Source organism: Chaetodon trifascialis, chromosome 6, assembly GCF_039877785.1.
Source record: "Chaetodon trifascialis isolate fChaTrf1 chromosome 6, fChaTrf1.hap1, whole genome shotgun sequence".
In the NCBI taxonomy this organism is placed as follows: Eukaryota; Metazoa; Chordata; class Actinopteri; order Chaetodontiformes; family Chaetodontidae; genus Chaetodon; species Chaetodon trifascialis.
The window spans coordinates 9,324,901-9,339,227 of NC_092061.1; the positions used below are offsets into that span (position 1 = coordinate 9,324,901).

General features: G+C 40.6%; 3 protein-coding genes across 4 annotated transcripts; 2 read left to right on the forward strand and 1 right to left on the reverse strand.

The window, feature by feature from the left end:
• Window positions 1-28: 28 nt before the first annotated feature.
• On the forward strand, window positions 29-6,479 carry rsrc2 (arginine/serine-rich coiled-coil 2). The gene is made up of 10 exons (XM_070964441.1): window positions 29-154; window positions 1,257-1,401; window positions 1,640-1,680; window positions 2,948-3,111; window positions 3,310-3,441; window positions 3,565-3,681; window positions 4,321-4,406; window positions 4,503-4,768; window positions 4,946-5,035; window positions 5,149-6,479. The coding sequence occupies exons 1-10, from the start codon at window positions 149-151 to the stop codon at window positions 5,332-5,334; spliced, it is 1,233 nt and encodes a 410-aa protein (XP_070820542.1). The 5' UTR covers window positions 29-148; the 3' UTR covers window positions 5,335-6,479.
• LOC139332469 (uncharacterized) lies at window positions 5,402-8,337 on the reverse strand. Its single transcript, XM_070964442.1, has 4 exons — window positions 8,108-8,337; window positions 7,743-7,872; window positions 7,497-7,630; window positions 5,402-7,407 (listed from the first exon to the last, which is right to left on the reverse strand). Exons 1-4 carry the CDS (start codon window positions 8,225-8,227, stop codon window positions 6,652-6,654), a joined length of 1,140 nt encoding a protein of 379 aa, XP_070820543.1. The 5' UTR covers window positions 8,228-8,337; the 3' UTR covers window positions 5,402-6,651.
• Window positions 8,338-8,836: 499 nt separating this feature from the next.
• On the forward strand, window positions 8,837-14,242 carry zcchc8 (zinc finger, CCHC domain containing 8). Of its 2 annotated transcripts, none has more exons than XM_070965108.1 (14): window positions 8,837-9,031; window positions 9,197-9,239; window positions 9,327-9,401; window positions 9,644-9,746; window positions 9,832-9,909; window positions 10,025-10,128; window positions 10,408-10,473; window positions 10,596-10,656; window positions 10,752-10,888; window positions 11,013-11,155; window positions 11,273-11,388; window positions 11,562-11,648; window positions 12,183-12,303; window positions 12,572-14,242. In XM_070965108.1, exons 1-14 carry the CDS (start codon window positions 8,857-8,859, stop codon window positions 13,558-13,560), a joined length of 2,298 nt encoding a protein of 765 aa, XP_070821209.1. In that variant the 5' UTR covers window positions 8,837-8,856; the 3' UTR covers window positions 13,561-14,242. The 2 variants fall into 2 exon arrangements, with proteins under 2 accessions (XP_070821209.1, XP_070821210.1); XM_070965109.1 differs by having other exon boundaries at window positions 8,841-9,116; window positions 9,203-9,239.
• Window positions 14,243-14,327: the final 85 nt, after the last annotated feature.

Below are 14,327 nucleotides of genomic sequence, written 5' to 3' on the forward strand. Positions count from 1 at the left end.
AATGTGGGGGATTCAATGGCCAAAATCTGGCAACGCAGAGCAAATTAGCTGAGCAAGACAACGGCTGTTTAGCAGCTAGCTACCTCTCCGTATTGGTTTGTACAGTCCACAAAACAGCCGTGTTAGATATACAGTGTACTGCAGGATTATGTCGGTAAGTACCATTTCATAACGATAAGCAAGACATACATGAATGCAGCACCATATCAGTAACGTTAGTATAAGTTGACGGTTCTATTTAGAAATCGTTTTTCGTAAAGATGGCGGTTTCCATAAGGTAGCTTAGCGGCCTAGCTAACACTAAATTTGCTCTCTGGATGTATGAATGACGAACGTAGGGGGTTTACTAAACGTAGATAGCATATTGGCTAACTGGCTCGTTGTTTTGTTTGACTGCCGATTCCCTAACAATCTGGGTATATGTCTGGACGAAACGGCATTGTCTTGGCACTCAACAAAGTCCATCGGATGTCGTATTTGAAATTTAAGAGAATGGTCACGTCAATAGCAGCGATTTAACATTGTGATCTGCGAGTTGAGTTTTATTTTAGTGTTGAACTAAGGTAATGCCATCAATAGCACTTTGAAAGCGCTATTTTAAGTCTGTGTGGGTAATCCACTGGCCCACTGATATGCATTATCTAACTAAAGAATTCCATATTATTGTAACTCCTTACCGTCTGGTTTGACGGAACTGTTCAATAAATATTCATCCAGCGATGTCACATGTATACCACAGGAGGTACAGTGAATTAAAAAAAGTGCTGAGTATCACAAGACTTCAAAAGACATAAATATAGATGTGCAATATGAAAGAAATGTTCACTACATTATTTTTGCACCCTAAACATTTTACAAAACATCTATATTTGTATTTAAGGACCCACTTGGATTGTGGTTATATTATTAAATTGGTGTGTATGTGGCACAGTGCAGCACTGCAGCTCATCATTGTCTGTGTGTGTGTGTGTGTGTGTGTGTGTGTGTGTGTGTGTGTGTGTGTGTGTGTGTGTGTCATTTCCAGTGGGAAGACTGACCAAAATGATAAAGGGAATAAGTCCACATATGCTGGTACTTTATCATTATTGTAATTCTCGGTTATAAGTCAGTTTTTTCTAATGAGCTATGAGCTCATAAGAAATTGTTCACACTGCCGTGTATGTACAACTAAGGCATCAATGCTTGAGCATACTGAACCACGCCAATTTGCCGCAGATGTTTCTTTTTCCCTATATCCATTTGTCCATTTCTTTCAGGCAAGTGACAACGACTCTGTCGACTTGACCAGAACAGGTTCCCCAGTTCATCACAGAAAAAAACACGGCATGGAGTCATCCAGATCTCCCAGAAGCTCCAAACACCACCATTCACGGTCAAGGTCACGCTCCAGGGACCGAAAACGTTAGTATTCATTAACAGTACCCAAACAGTACATTAGCATGTGACAGTATGATAACATAAAAGTACAATTAGTCAAATCCCCAGCAAAAAAAATACTGGTCCACTAACTGTGTAAAATACTAAATACAGTAGCTTTACTTTGTGTTTCTCCAAATGTCCTCAATCATTTTTCTTTTTCCATGAGTTTGCTGCAAAGATCATTTTGGACTGTAAGCATTCTGCTTTCTCCTGTTTCCAGGTGACAGAAAATACAGACGGAGTCGCAGCAGGAGCAAAGAGGTAATTAATAAATTAATTTCTATGACTAGAAGCACTTTTAATTTGATTTTGGCCTTAGGTTGTTTTTCTAGTTAGTTTAAGGTTGAGGTGAGTATGTTTAATTAGGTTAAATAAGTTACAATAACCAAAGTTATGAACAAAAGACATAGATGGACATGGGCTTACTCACATGGAAAGGGTTCTTTTTTTACCCTCGCTATGTTGATGTGTTTCAGAGGAAGCTTTCATCCTTGGATATCTGTCATTGTTTGTAACCATGTTAAATGGTGAAGAGTAGATTTTTTTTTTCCGTTCATTTTTTTTGTTAAAACCTGTGTGTAGATCACATGATTACATATGATAACATTTCTACAATAAATCATACTCAGCGTGCTAATGCACGAAGAGACTGAACAGAAGACCCTGCTGACATAGCAAAATAATATGTCTTCTACTGGGACAGGTAACTATCTGCCATTCAAACTCTGTTTGACTCACACTATTAGTAAAAAAAAGATGGAATTAACTCTTGCATCTCTTTCAGCTAGGGATGGGCATAATTAAAATTAGACCAATTTATCTTTTAATGAATCCAAACAAAATCTCAGGGTGTTTTTTCATCACCTAATTATGCTAATTTGTCTGTATGAAGAATAACTATTGTCCCCCTTTTTATTGATATGCCACCACACACTAATGATGACCCATTCCAAAACTACATTCTTGTGAAATAAAGATGGTGTGAGAATTTGACATGAAAAGTCACACAGGAGAATTGAATGTGTCAAAAAATACACTGTAGAAATGCATCATTTTGATTTGGGAAGATTGCTAGTGTTAATTTATTAATGTGTGTGATTTGGATGATGAATTAGAGAAGTTGTAAAAAGTAAGTTGGATGCCCATCCCTACTTCCACCTTTCAGTGGGCTCAGGTTCAGAGGATATAGGTAAAATTGAATTGTTATTGTTGATAAACTGTCAAACAACATTTCTGTTTTTTCCTGAGAATCAGACCATAAGGTTTGCATGCCCACTATCAAAAGATTAAAGAGGTTCCAAACATGCTGGCTTGATTAATTCCTATGATTATATTGAAATTAGTGGAGTCAAATTAGTCTGTATCCCAGAAGTGCCCACATTCTGTATCTGTTGTGTAAGTGGATTTGAAATGACAAGGTTTTTTTCAACTTGTCAAAAATTGAGAACATATCTTCTGCTGTAAACCATGGTACTAACTCTTTTTGTTGCACTATTTTCCTGAAAGAGACAACTTCTTCTTAAAACAGGCACGAAAGAGAGACTCTCAGAAGCCATCCAAATCACACAGAAAAACAGATGAGCAGCAAGAACCAGAAAGACTGTCAGCTGAGAATGGAGAGGAACGGTCCAGACGCAAAGACAGGAGGCCCTCAAAGGGCCGGAGTCTGTCCAGGTCACACTCACGAGAGAGGTTGGTCTGGTCAATGAACTGTGTAAAGAAATATGTTCAGCGGGTCCTCTAACTTATTTAATTACACAGAGAAAGATCCATTGTTATCAAAGGTCTGTTAAAGTTTATGAATAGTCGGCCTCCAGGATTCTTTGGTTTGAACTTTGATTCATGTCAGTTTTTACCTAAATTTATGTTGATGGATATTATTGCTTTCAGGCGGCATCACAGCAAAAGTAGGGACAAACGGCGATCACGGTCGCGCAGCCGGGACAGGAAGAAGAAGGCCAAGTCTCGCTCAGGTTCAAGGACCAAACATCGTCATCATAGCAGAAGTCGCAGTAAGAGCAGGTGGGTTTAATTGAAATGTCAGCATTTCTTGCATTTTTGAATTCTTGTCCTGAATGAATGCCATTCTATGGGTCATTGACAGAATGTTATTCATTTATTTATTTATTGTGGTTGTTATACCAGGGAGCGGAAGAAAAGGAGTGAGAAAGTGCGTAGAAAGAGTCGAAGCAGGTCTGTTAATCCACCTGCCTTCCGGGGCCGAAACACAGCAATGGATGCACAAGAGGCCCTGGCCAGAAGGCAAGGCAACATTTTACTATATAGATGGTTGGTCATTCTGTTCTGGCCAATTCTGGGCATTGTTCGTGGCTCTTATTGCATCTGCGTAAATGCAGCTACAAAGTCCATATTTTTTCCTTGTTTTACATACATTGTCAGCGTTAACTGCTCTATTAAAACCTGACATTTTAAGATAAGATGGCTAGCATCCAGCTAGCCAGCAGCAGTTTAGTTAGCTATAATGTGACTTCTCATCTATGTTGCACTTGCCAGAGAGTGTTGGTCATGAAAGGAAATCACATTGGTAGGAAAACAATCAGACATAAAATTGTGATAGGTTGAATGTAATGGTGGCCTAGGTGTCTCAAGACATTGACCACTTACGTTCAACATCCACATTTTTTAGTCTGGTCGGGGGCCTTTGTTGCATGCTGTCCCCCCTTTCTCTCCTATAATGCCCTTTCAAATCACTACTGCCCTCCATTAAATAAAGAAGAGCAAAAATGCTCCAGATATACGTATGTTAAGTCAGACAGATGCCTCCTGACGTGTTATGCAATGATGTTTAGCTTACAGGTCACATTATCACTTCTAGGTACACTGCAGTGAATAAAAAACACTTTAAAACCAAGCAAGTAGCATAATGTCCACTCTTTTCAGGCTGGAGAGAGCCAAGAAACTACAGGAGCAGAAGGAGAAGGAAATGTTTGAGAAACAGCAGCAGCAACAGCAGGAGATAGCTGCAGGTGAGAGGCGCTGATTATGCCAGTTTTCAAAAACCTTCATCATTCGAGTCAGGATTCAGTTACTTAATTATGCTGGTCTGTGTGTTTTGTTTCCAGTGGCTGCCCCTATTGCAGCTGCTGCAGCTGCTGCTGCAGCGGCCGCCTCAAACCCCGGCCTCAATGTGGCAGCCCTCCTGGCCTCTGGGACACAGGTCACACCTCAGATCGCTATGGCAGCACAGATGGCAGCCCTTCAAGCAAAAACACTGGCAGAGACTGGTATTGCTGTGCCCAGCTACTATAACCCATCTTCTGTAAACCCCATGAAGTTTGCAGAGCAAGAGAAAAAGAGGAAGATGCTATGGCAGGGAAAGAAGGACGGGGTAAGATTTGATTTTGCTGTCATGGCTGCCAGTTTGAAGCATGCCCATCCCTTCCTTTCCGATTTGTTTTAATGGACTCTTACAAAATATGTACACTAGAACAGGATGTTTTGATGTACAGTATTCATATATATATTGTCATGACATGATGCTTATCATTTGTCTTTCCTTTTTAAGGACAAATCCCAGACAGCTGAGTTGTGGGAGAAGCTAAACTTTGGAAACAAGGACCAAAATGTTAAATTTCGCAAACTAATGGGTATTAAAGTAAGTATAACTACCAACGGGTGTTCGATGCTTCAGTTCAATCATGAGTCCACCGCTTTGAGCTTTCTACCCTTTCACTTCTCTAAGTAAAATTTCATTTTCTGTCTTTACAGGGAGATGATGATGCAGAAGTTTCCAAACCAATTAACGATGAAGGCATGAAGACCCTTCAAAAGCAGGAGGAGATGTTCAGGAACCTTGATGTTCAGTATGAGATGGCTCGGTCTCAGACGCACACTCAGAGGGGAATGGGCCTCGGCTTCTCCTCCTCATTTTCACGTGGAATGGATTCTATCTAGCGCCAAACATTGGCCGTCTTTGCCACTCATCTGATCATAAAGGACCACAAATTCATCGCCAGCCCTCAAGCTTGCATGGATGTTGCTCTGAATCTGTAATTTATTTATAGACAAACATCTCACATATTGGGAAATTACAGTGTAAATAGTCAGATGCTGAGTTTGCCTCAGTGTTTATTAATCTGTACATCTTTGCAGAAGGATGCATCAGTTTGACTGGTTGATGCTGGGTAAGATTAGATATTTGTTTGAATAATGTGGTAGCTTTTCTTTTTTTAAACTCAAATATATATTGATATGTGATTGAACATACTGTTAACTGAATATAATGTGGTTCAAGTGAACACTGTTTACATCCGTATACGAAGGGCATCTGAAGTCAGTGTAGCGTTACGAGAATCCCTGTTTCATGTCTCCTAACAGTGGGTTGTAACGCACACTGTCTTCAGGCTTGCCATGGATAAAGAGGAGTAATCACATATTTCAAATGTTATTGAAATAAATAAGTTTTGTGTTGAATAAGGTTTTTCATACATCACCTTAATTTTGACTTTATGTGTTATAAGATTTTGGTTCAAATGGAGTTCGTGCTGCTGCTAGAGCTGGGTGTTAAGGATAAAATGAACACATCGAAATTAAATTTGTTATCAATTTATATTGCAATATGACAAATGCTAAATTATACAGGATCAAATTGGTGGATTTTTGAAAAAAGCAGGCAAAGACAGATACCCCTATCTCTGTCAGTAGAGCCAAGGTGGAGCAGGTAAACAATTCTGGGTTACTGGGAATGGGCTTCAGAGAGAACCTGCCATGGGCATCACACTTCTCCAGCCTTTGCCCAGCATGTGTGATATTGGTGAAGTGCCTGCTCAGAGCCCCAAGGATACAAAAAGGGTACTGATGCCAGCGACAGCCTGTTGAAGCAATAGAGAAATACCTGCTGCCATACCAGCAGACTACAGAGCAGCTTTCCTTTCCTCAGCTCATCCTCTGCACTCCACCATTAAAAGTCCCGTTAAGTCTTATTTATTCATACGTTTATAGAATTTTTGTTTTGTGCATAGCATAACTGAACTCCAGCTAGCATTTCATTATACAACCCTGTGTTGTAAAATGGTAAATAAATGAACCTTGTACCTTTATGTCAAATTAACTGTGTTGAACTTGTGTATTACATCAGAAAAATAACTCACTTGTCTTTACAATATTTCACTCAGTTTTTAAACACAATTTGTACGCAGGAATTATTGTGTCAAACAATAACATGAAATGATCTTTGCAGTATCATCCCACTGAAAGTCAACAAACATCCACTCATTTACATATAAGACTGGAGTACAGCACATGAGCCACACCAGTGATGAGGTTGTGGTTGGCAAACTCAAGGATTAGGAGCAGGATTGGGTACTCGCTGCGTCTCTTCTCCAGGTTGGACTCTTCACTTAGGCCCATCCAATGAAGCAACAGTGTTTTCATGGCTTCTGGGAATAGCTCTGTGGCCAGTTCCTCCGCAGGTGGCAAATCACTAATTCGTTCAATATGATGAACTTTAAAGCCCTCAACTTTCTGGCTGATGCTACTGTAGGCTGCATGAAACTGCTGGCCAAGCCAACGTCCTATACAACTAAGCAGGGAACTTGAATACACACAGCCCCAGTCTTTGGCTGTAAGCAGGGCTAACACAGTTTCTGTCACATCCTTTTCTTCTAGATTCCCATTTATGCACTGATCAACGTTCTCCAAAAGCAGCAAGATGGTGTCCAGTTCTGTGTAGCTTTGAGTGTCAGAGGAGAGTTTGTTGTCCAAGCTGTGCAATTTCTGTCTCACTGTAGATAAAACCGAGCTTTGCTTGGGAAAAGAACAATAATCGTGATCTGCTGATGCATCATCACCTGTATCACTGCCATATACATCCACCGTGTCACTGCCAACCTGGCAGTGCTGAGGCGGTGGCATTTCATTCCTTGATTCTTTACCATGCGAGCAGCTGGACAGTGCAAAGTCGAGCTGCACACTGAGGCTGTAACTCACTTTCAGAGGGCTGTCATTTATATGCGATTTCCAAACATCCTACAAAGAAAAGACAATAATGTATGTAAATACACTCTTTTCATATATTGTATTCTGTAGAGACAAGAATCATGTGGACTGTATGTCACCTGGAGGTTCTCTAGCACAGCAAGCTGCTCTTGTTGACTGTACATTTCAAAGGCTACTCGAAAAAGTCCCTGAACGCTGTAGAACCAGAGGCAGTTATTTACAGCAGACACCTTCAACCCACGGAACCTGACCGCTGCAACGGGAAGACAAACTGTGAAGAGTTAGTGCATGTGTGTGCGCACTGATGTAAGCTGAGACAGTGTAACAGCATGTGTTATGGTCCTGTTTTCTATCATGCGTTTCACCTGAGGAAAAATGTATTTTTGTTGCTAATCCTTTCTTGGCAAATTTGGCGTGGTGCCTGGGATGGTTCTCTGTACGGATGTCGGTGTTGGAGAAGAGATCAGCTCCTAAATAGAGAGGAACCACTGGACTCTGAAAGATACAGAGAAGATAAAGAGTCAGGTGAAAAAAATAGATGAAAACACAACATAAACTGTTTTAGTCAGGTGTTGGACCACCACGAGCAGCCATAACAACTTTAATGGGCGTTCCTCCAAATGATGATCAGCAGTTATGGGACATGTAATTCTAAAGACAAATCTACCATCTTCGTTGAAGGTATAATAGCAAAAACATCTTTACGCCTGCAGTGATAGCTGACACTCACTCTGTTGGGACAGTCTGTCAGCCTGAACGACGTGTGATTCACCAAGTAAATAAAGCGAATTTTCCGTGAGCCCCCGTCCCACTGCGGTAAAGTTAAATGGACGGCTGCGCAATCTGACATTGCGAGGAGCAAATGAAGCTTCTCACTCAGTCACACTTCTATCTTGTCCTGTAGAAAGACACGAGAAGGAAGTAAACCGACTGTAACACACCACGCTCGCTCAACTCAACAGAAGCGTTGACGTTTTAAGCCCTCGATCGTGTCTTACAGACCAACGGAGCGGCCGGGAATAAAACATTTCTGCTCGGGAAGCCTTTGGTGAACTCCTGAAAACTTGGGCGTAGATGTCGGAAACAATGGTCCGAAACAATTACATTATGTAGAAAATTCTTCATTAACTTATGTGCTCGTGCATATGGCTTTTAACGCCTTTACTTGATTTGTTCGGTCTTCTTCTTGATGCTGGGTTTATGTGTAACCTACAGACGTACACATAAATCGGAACAGGTGTGTTGTGTTTCTTGTCTTATCCTTTGTTCAATTTCTGTACTCTGACGCAGCCGGTCTTTCTCTTCTTGTAGGATTTCTGTTACCTGTAAAACATCGCTGTGGGCTAAGAAAAAGCATTATCTGCTCTCGCAAACTGTTTTTTTGTCTAGCCGGCACGTGACATAAGGAGGACCAATGAATACGAAGAATGGTTGCTTTGACCTATGAACTCCCGTGTTGTAGCGCAGATCTGGGTAAAAATGGCTGAAGTGGACTTCGGGGATAGTGAGCTCTTTCAGCAGCTTGATGACTCTGAACCGCGGGTAGCGAAGCACATTCGTTTCACAGACGATGAAGAAGACCAGGAGGAGAAGAGCCATCTTGAGAGCAGACTGGAGGAGTGTGATGACTATATTCAGCGACTCACTGATGAGAATATCCTTGTCGGGGCGCTCAGTGTGTGCTAGCGCTGTGTACGTAGCACTAGCTAATGTCTGCTAGCACAGTGAGCCTCCTGTCTGTATCCAAAACAGAAAACACACAGCCTGAAAGTATCGTTTTTGTACGCTGTCTTGTCTATTTCCTTACATCCTACATCACATAAAGGTTTGAGGAGAAAACAGAACATCCTGACACGACCAAGGTAATTAGCTTACACTAGTTAATGCGTACTTTATATTTAACGATACTGATCAGTAAAAACGCTAATTTCCCTTTCGCTTTACAACAGCGGCATCACAATTGAAGATGTCAACTTTGACGGGCCAGTTCTTCAGATCCTTTATGTTAACAACGCTATTTCAAAGTAAGCAGTTTTCTCTCATTAATCATGTGAAGTGCGTACGCTTGTATAGTAACTTACGTTTTCTCTGTCTGTTAATTGTCAGGATAAGCTTGTAATGGTAAACATTTTTGCTATTAAAATGAAATTTCAGCATGTTAATCACCTTGCTGTCTGTGCACCTCACCACTAAATTACAACTGGAACGGTATGATGATGATGAAGATGATGATGAACAAAAACAATAATGAATCTCTCCCCTTTAGGCAGTGTCGTCAAGAAATTGAAGATTGCATCTGCAATGTGATTTTGAAACACCAGAAACCAAGCAATGATAAGAAAAGATCCACCTATCACGTGAAACCTCAGGTATTTAACCAGACTGCATTTTACTGTGATTAATTTCAATACAGTTATGACTGTAAAATAAAAAAATATTCTACCTTTTATGAAGCACTCTGCTTTTGCTATGGATGAAGATCCAGAGAAGACCTCTTCCAGTAGTGTAAGAACAACAACAGAAGCCTTTAAAGTGAGTATTATTTTAAATGGTATGCATATTGTACAATTTCTTGACAAATTGAAAACAAAATTGGATGTCTACATGGTATATTAACATATCATATTTTCTCATTTTTCTCTCTTAGCTGGTTGGAAGTGTGTTATATTTCACTACTTTCAGTCTTGATAAACTGGGACAGCCTCTGGTCAATGAAAACCCCCAGCTGACAGATGGATGGGACGTTCCAAAGTATCTTTAAGATGGATAAATTGCCACATCATCAGAATTGACAGTCTAGTCTGATAGGTCATTTGTCTTGCACGTATAGTGAACTGTTTCGCCTTGGGATAAGAATTTTCTTTTTTTACGGAAAGATGGCCTGATTTAAAATGTGTCATTTTTTTTTTTAATTATCGAGTATATGAGCCGAGCTTCTGGTAAAGGGCTGAAATGGAAAAGATAATGATTTTGCAGATGCTAATTTTTATTTTGCAAAAATGTGGTAAATTTTCCTGAATTGCTGCGAAGCTATCTCCAGGTTTTCAACCAAGTCATTGGCACAGATGGACAGGAAATAGAAATGAAAGACAAAAGGTAGGTTTGGGATTATTTTTGAAGCTCTGTTTAGTTTCTGTCATCTATTTATGACTTGACTTGCTTTGTTCCTGTGTGGCATATAACAATATAATGAGCCCACCTGCTTCACTTCATTGTAGACCCAAATCTATATGTTTCAACTGCGGTTCGTGTGGTCATCAGCTGAGAGACTGTCCAAAGGTAAGAATAAATGAGGATAATCATGGGATAATCCCAAATTTAAACAGAAGAGATATAACTTGATTTACAGCATTTATACATTATTACCTCCCTAGCCTAAAGACATGGCTGCAATTAATGAGAGACGAAAGGAATTTAATCAGAACAACAACCAGACCATGCAGAGTAACCAGCGATACCATGCTGACGAAGTGGAGGAGCGGTTTGCTAAATACAAGCCTGGAGTCATGAGGCAGGATTGTTATTTTGTACACAACAGACACAATCATCATTTAATCAAAAGCCGTATCTGCTGCAACAAGGAGAAGTTAATCTTGGTCATTGAACGTTTTACACTGTGTTGTGTTGTGAAACAGTGAGGAACTGTTGACAGCTCTGGGAATTGATGGCAACACCATCCCTCCGCTGATTTATCGCATGAGGCAGCTAGGCTACCCACCAGGTTGGCTCAAAGAGGCAGAGATGGAAAAGTCTGGTTTAACCCTGTATGATGGAAATGGTAGGTCAAAATGAAACTGATGTGGTTCTGCTGACTTTCTTTTGAACAAATTACTGCAAAACAGTATGTCTGACATGTACAGAGGCTGAGCTGAATCTGTGTTTTTCTTTTTCATAGCTTCAGATGCTGCCAACATAATGGACACCAGCAATTCACAAAACATCTCTTATGATGTTTCCAAACTGGTAGATTTCCCAGGCTTCAATGTACCTGCGCCATACAAAATGAAAGATGTAAGTCCTACACTCTTATCAGATGTTGCGTTCATGCATGCATGCTCGTGTCTTTATACTTGCTATATAGCGAAGGCATTTCATAAAAGCAGTACATTGTCTTAAGTGCTTTTTGATCACAGGTCACCGTTGCACATCTCACACTTTTTCATTTCTTTTTTTCTGACTTCCAGGAGTTCATGCAGTATGGTTCTATTCCAATGCAGAATAACCACATGAAGCAAAACTATGCAGCCTACCTGTCCAACAACTTCCCCATGGTAATTATCTGAAAGGCCATCAAGTGATAGGTTGTTCTCCCTCTCAAAACATGTAGTTTACACCTGCTTCCTCTAACATCTTCCAATCTGACAGTTTGGCACTGCTTTCACTAAAACGTCCTTTATTACTGTCAAAACACAGACACTTCTATAATATTATTATAACCCCATAATAGATACTGCAGAGATTACTGTATCTGTCATGAATTCATTGCTCCTTGCAATCTTAGTGATACTTGAGCATAAGTAAATGAAGGATAGCAGATAAAAGAGCTCGGTTTGTACCAGCTCTATATGGAAAGTGTCCTGAGACAACTTGTGATTTGGTGCTATACAAACAAAATTGAAAATTGAAGTAGATGACATTAAAGTTTTCATAAGGTGATCAAATAATGAAAAGAAATCCTGTAAAGTCACACCACTTTGCTCACCTCATCCACACTGCTCAAGGTTATTCATTCATAAAATCATGGAAATTACAGTGTTTTTCATACTTATATACTTAAATTTCACGTCATTCTTCCTTGTCAACAGCCCGGTGCCACCTGCAACAAGAGACGGAATGAATTTGACTCGTCTCCACAGCTAAGGAAGAAGACAAGGTCCAGTCCTAATGAGAACTCAGACAGGAGCTCAGATATGGATATTGAATCAGGTAACTGTTCATCCTGCTCTTTTGAGGAGGCACATCATTATGCATTTACTAATAGTAATCTCTATTTTTCTTCACATCAATCTCAATATCCACCCTTGTTCTTTTGTTCGTATGACTTGATACATAAAATACTAAAATGAACAGATCTTCTGTGTTTGTTCATAGCTGAAATGCACAATAATACCCAGTAATGTTTGAATCTGCTGTCTTAGGGTTTTTTTTGGTCATTATCTGATTTTTGGCTAATTTTCTTAATGTTTTCCCTCAGATCCAGGAACGCCTTATCATACTCGTGGCCCAGGTGACTTCAAGTTCCAACCTCCACTACCCCCTGGCTCACCTTGTTTCAGTTCACCTCCCCCTTTACCCCAGGGCACTCCTCCCGCCACACCCACCCCTCCACCTCTCCCTAAAGGTACACCTCCTCTCACACCCACCAACGGCTCTCCAGCTCTGCGTGGGCATAACTGGCCAGCAGCTGATGAGACTGTAGAGGGAACAGAGGATGACCTGACACTGGAGGAACTGGAGGAGCAGCAGAGGCTCATTTGGGCAGCTTTAGAAAATGCTGACACTGCCACCAGTAGTGACTGTGAGACACCTGCAATGGGAACACCTGTACCCAGTTCGCCAAGTGTGTCCACACCTGTGCATGTAGACACAGAAACAGAGGAGGTTGAAGAAGCAATGGACACCACAAAACCTGCAGAGACTTGTCATAACAGTGAAACTCAACAAGGACCAGGAGTTCAAGAGATCTGCTCTCAGGACACTGGACCAATCAAAGTTGAGGATGACAGTCCTCAGAGCCCGGAACCAGTCAAAGCCAAACAGGACAGCCCTCAGAGTCCTGGTCCAGTCAAAGCCCAAAACGACAGCCCTCAGAGTCCTGGTCCAGTCAAAGCCCAAAACAGCAGCCCTCAGAGTCCTGGTCCAGTCAAAACCCAAGACGACAGCCCTCAGAGTCCTGATCCAATCAGATGCCAGGAAGATAGCCCACAGATTTCAGTCAAATATCAGGAAGTTACCCCACAGAGCCCTGTGCCAGATTTTGCTAATGGGGGAGCTGGAGATTGTGCTTCTCCTCAGCATGTCGAGAAGGTAACAGCTGTTCCTCATCGGAGCAACTTTGCAGCAGGGATCGTTCCATTTGAAGATACACCAGAATACACTGAAGTTGCTGAAGCCACAGGGACATACCTTAAGATCAGAGACTTGCTTAAAAGTTCCCCCCGAAATTTGGCTAAGAAAAAATAAAATTTACCATCTTGAAATAGAAGAGGAGGATACATGGATATTTTTTAAGCAAAAACTTTTATTTTCATTTTCATGACCATCCTATCACGCATGTTTTTTAGCTGTTTATTATTTTGTACCAAGTTGAATGTCTGCTATTTGATCTGTAAACATGCAGTGAGGGAGGGGCACTGAGGGACGCTGCAATGATTTGTAGGTTTTGACCAATTAGTCTTGGGTTTTTTTTTGTAGCAATGTTACTCATGCAGCTTATTTTATTGTAAAATTTGTACAATGGTAATTTCATGACCTGTATTAATTGTACTATTGTGTTTGCATGGCCCTTTCTATTTTTGTCCCATTTGAATTGCTCTAAAATCTTTAAGAAAACATTCTTGCATTTGCTTCAGTGCATTATTTTTGTCTGGTAGCCATGGCTAGATGTGGGTTTGTTTTCTTTTTTCTGTATGTTTACAGCACAGATGGCCGAATATGTGAGCTGAACAGTATATGGTTGATTTTTAACAGAGCTTCATGAACAAGTTGACCCTCTGTTGCTATAATCAGCTGACTTGCTCATTTTGATGTGCATCGCAAATGAAATTGCGTAAGATTGAAAAACCGTTTGCATTAGAAATGTTGGTATATGGTCAACATTTTTTCTTTATTGAACCATTCATCAAATAGATTCATATCACAGCTGAAATGAAGTCCATTCTTCCCTTACAAACTGATTCACCAGCAAAAAGGCATCACAGACTGTTCAAATACAGATTTTAACAGAACTT

What these genes read in the sequence shown, in the direction of transcription:
- rsrc2 (XM_070964441.1), top strand. An exon ending in GTCGCAGCAGGAGCAAAGAG is followed by an intron (nt 1,681 to 2,947) that starts GTAATTAATAAA and finishes TTCTTAAAACAG; the next exon opens with GCACGAAAGAGAGACTCTCA. An exon ending in ACAGCAGGAGATAGCTGCAG is followed by an intron (nt 4,407 to 4,502) that starts GTGAGAGGCGCT and finishes TTTTGTTTCCAG; the next exon opens with TGGCTGCCCCTATTGCAGCT.
- zcchc8 (XM_070965108.1), top strand. Translation starts at nt 8,857, where the DNA reads ATGGCTGAAGTGGACTTCGGGGATAGTGAGCTCTTTCAGCAGCTTGAT. An exon ending in TGTCCAACAACTTCCCCATG is followed by an intron (nt 11,649 to 12,182) that starts GTAATTATCTGA and finishes CCTTGTCAACAG; the next exon opens with CCCGGTGCCACCTGCAACAA. An exon ending in AGATATGGATATTGAATCAG is followed by an intron (nt 12,304 to 12,571) that starts GTAACTGTTCAT and finishes GTTTTCCCTCAG; the next exon opens with ATCCAGGAACGCCTTATCAT.
- LOC139332469 (XM_070964442.1), bottom strand. Translation starts at nt 8,227, where the DNA reads ATGTCAGATTGCGCAGCCGTCCATTTAACTTTACCGCAGTGGGACGGG. An exon ending in TGACAGACTGTCCCAACAGA is followed by an intron (nt 7,873 to 8,107) that starts GTGAGTGTCAGC and finishes TGTATCTTTCAG; the next exon opens with AGTCCAGTGGTTCCTCTCTA. An exon ending in AAAAATACATTTTTCCTCAG is followed by an intron (nt 7,631 to 7,742) that starts GTGAAACGCATG and finishes TTCCCGTTGCAG; the next exon opens with CGGTCAGGTTCCGTGGGTTG.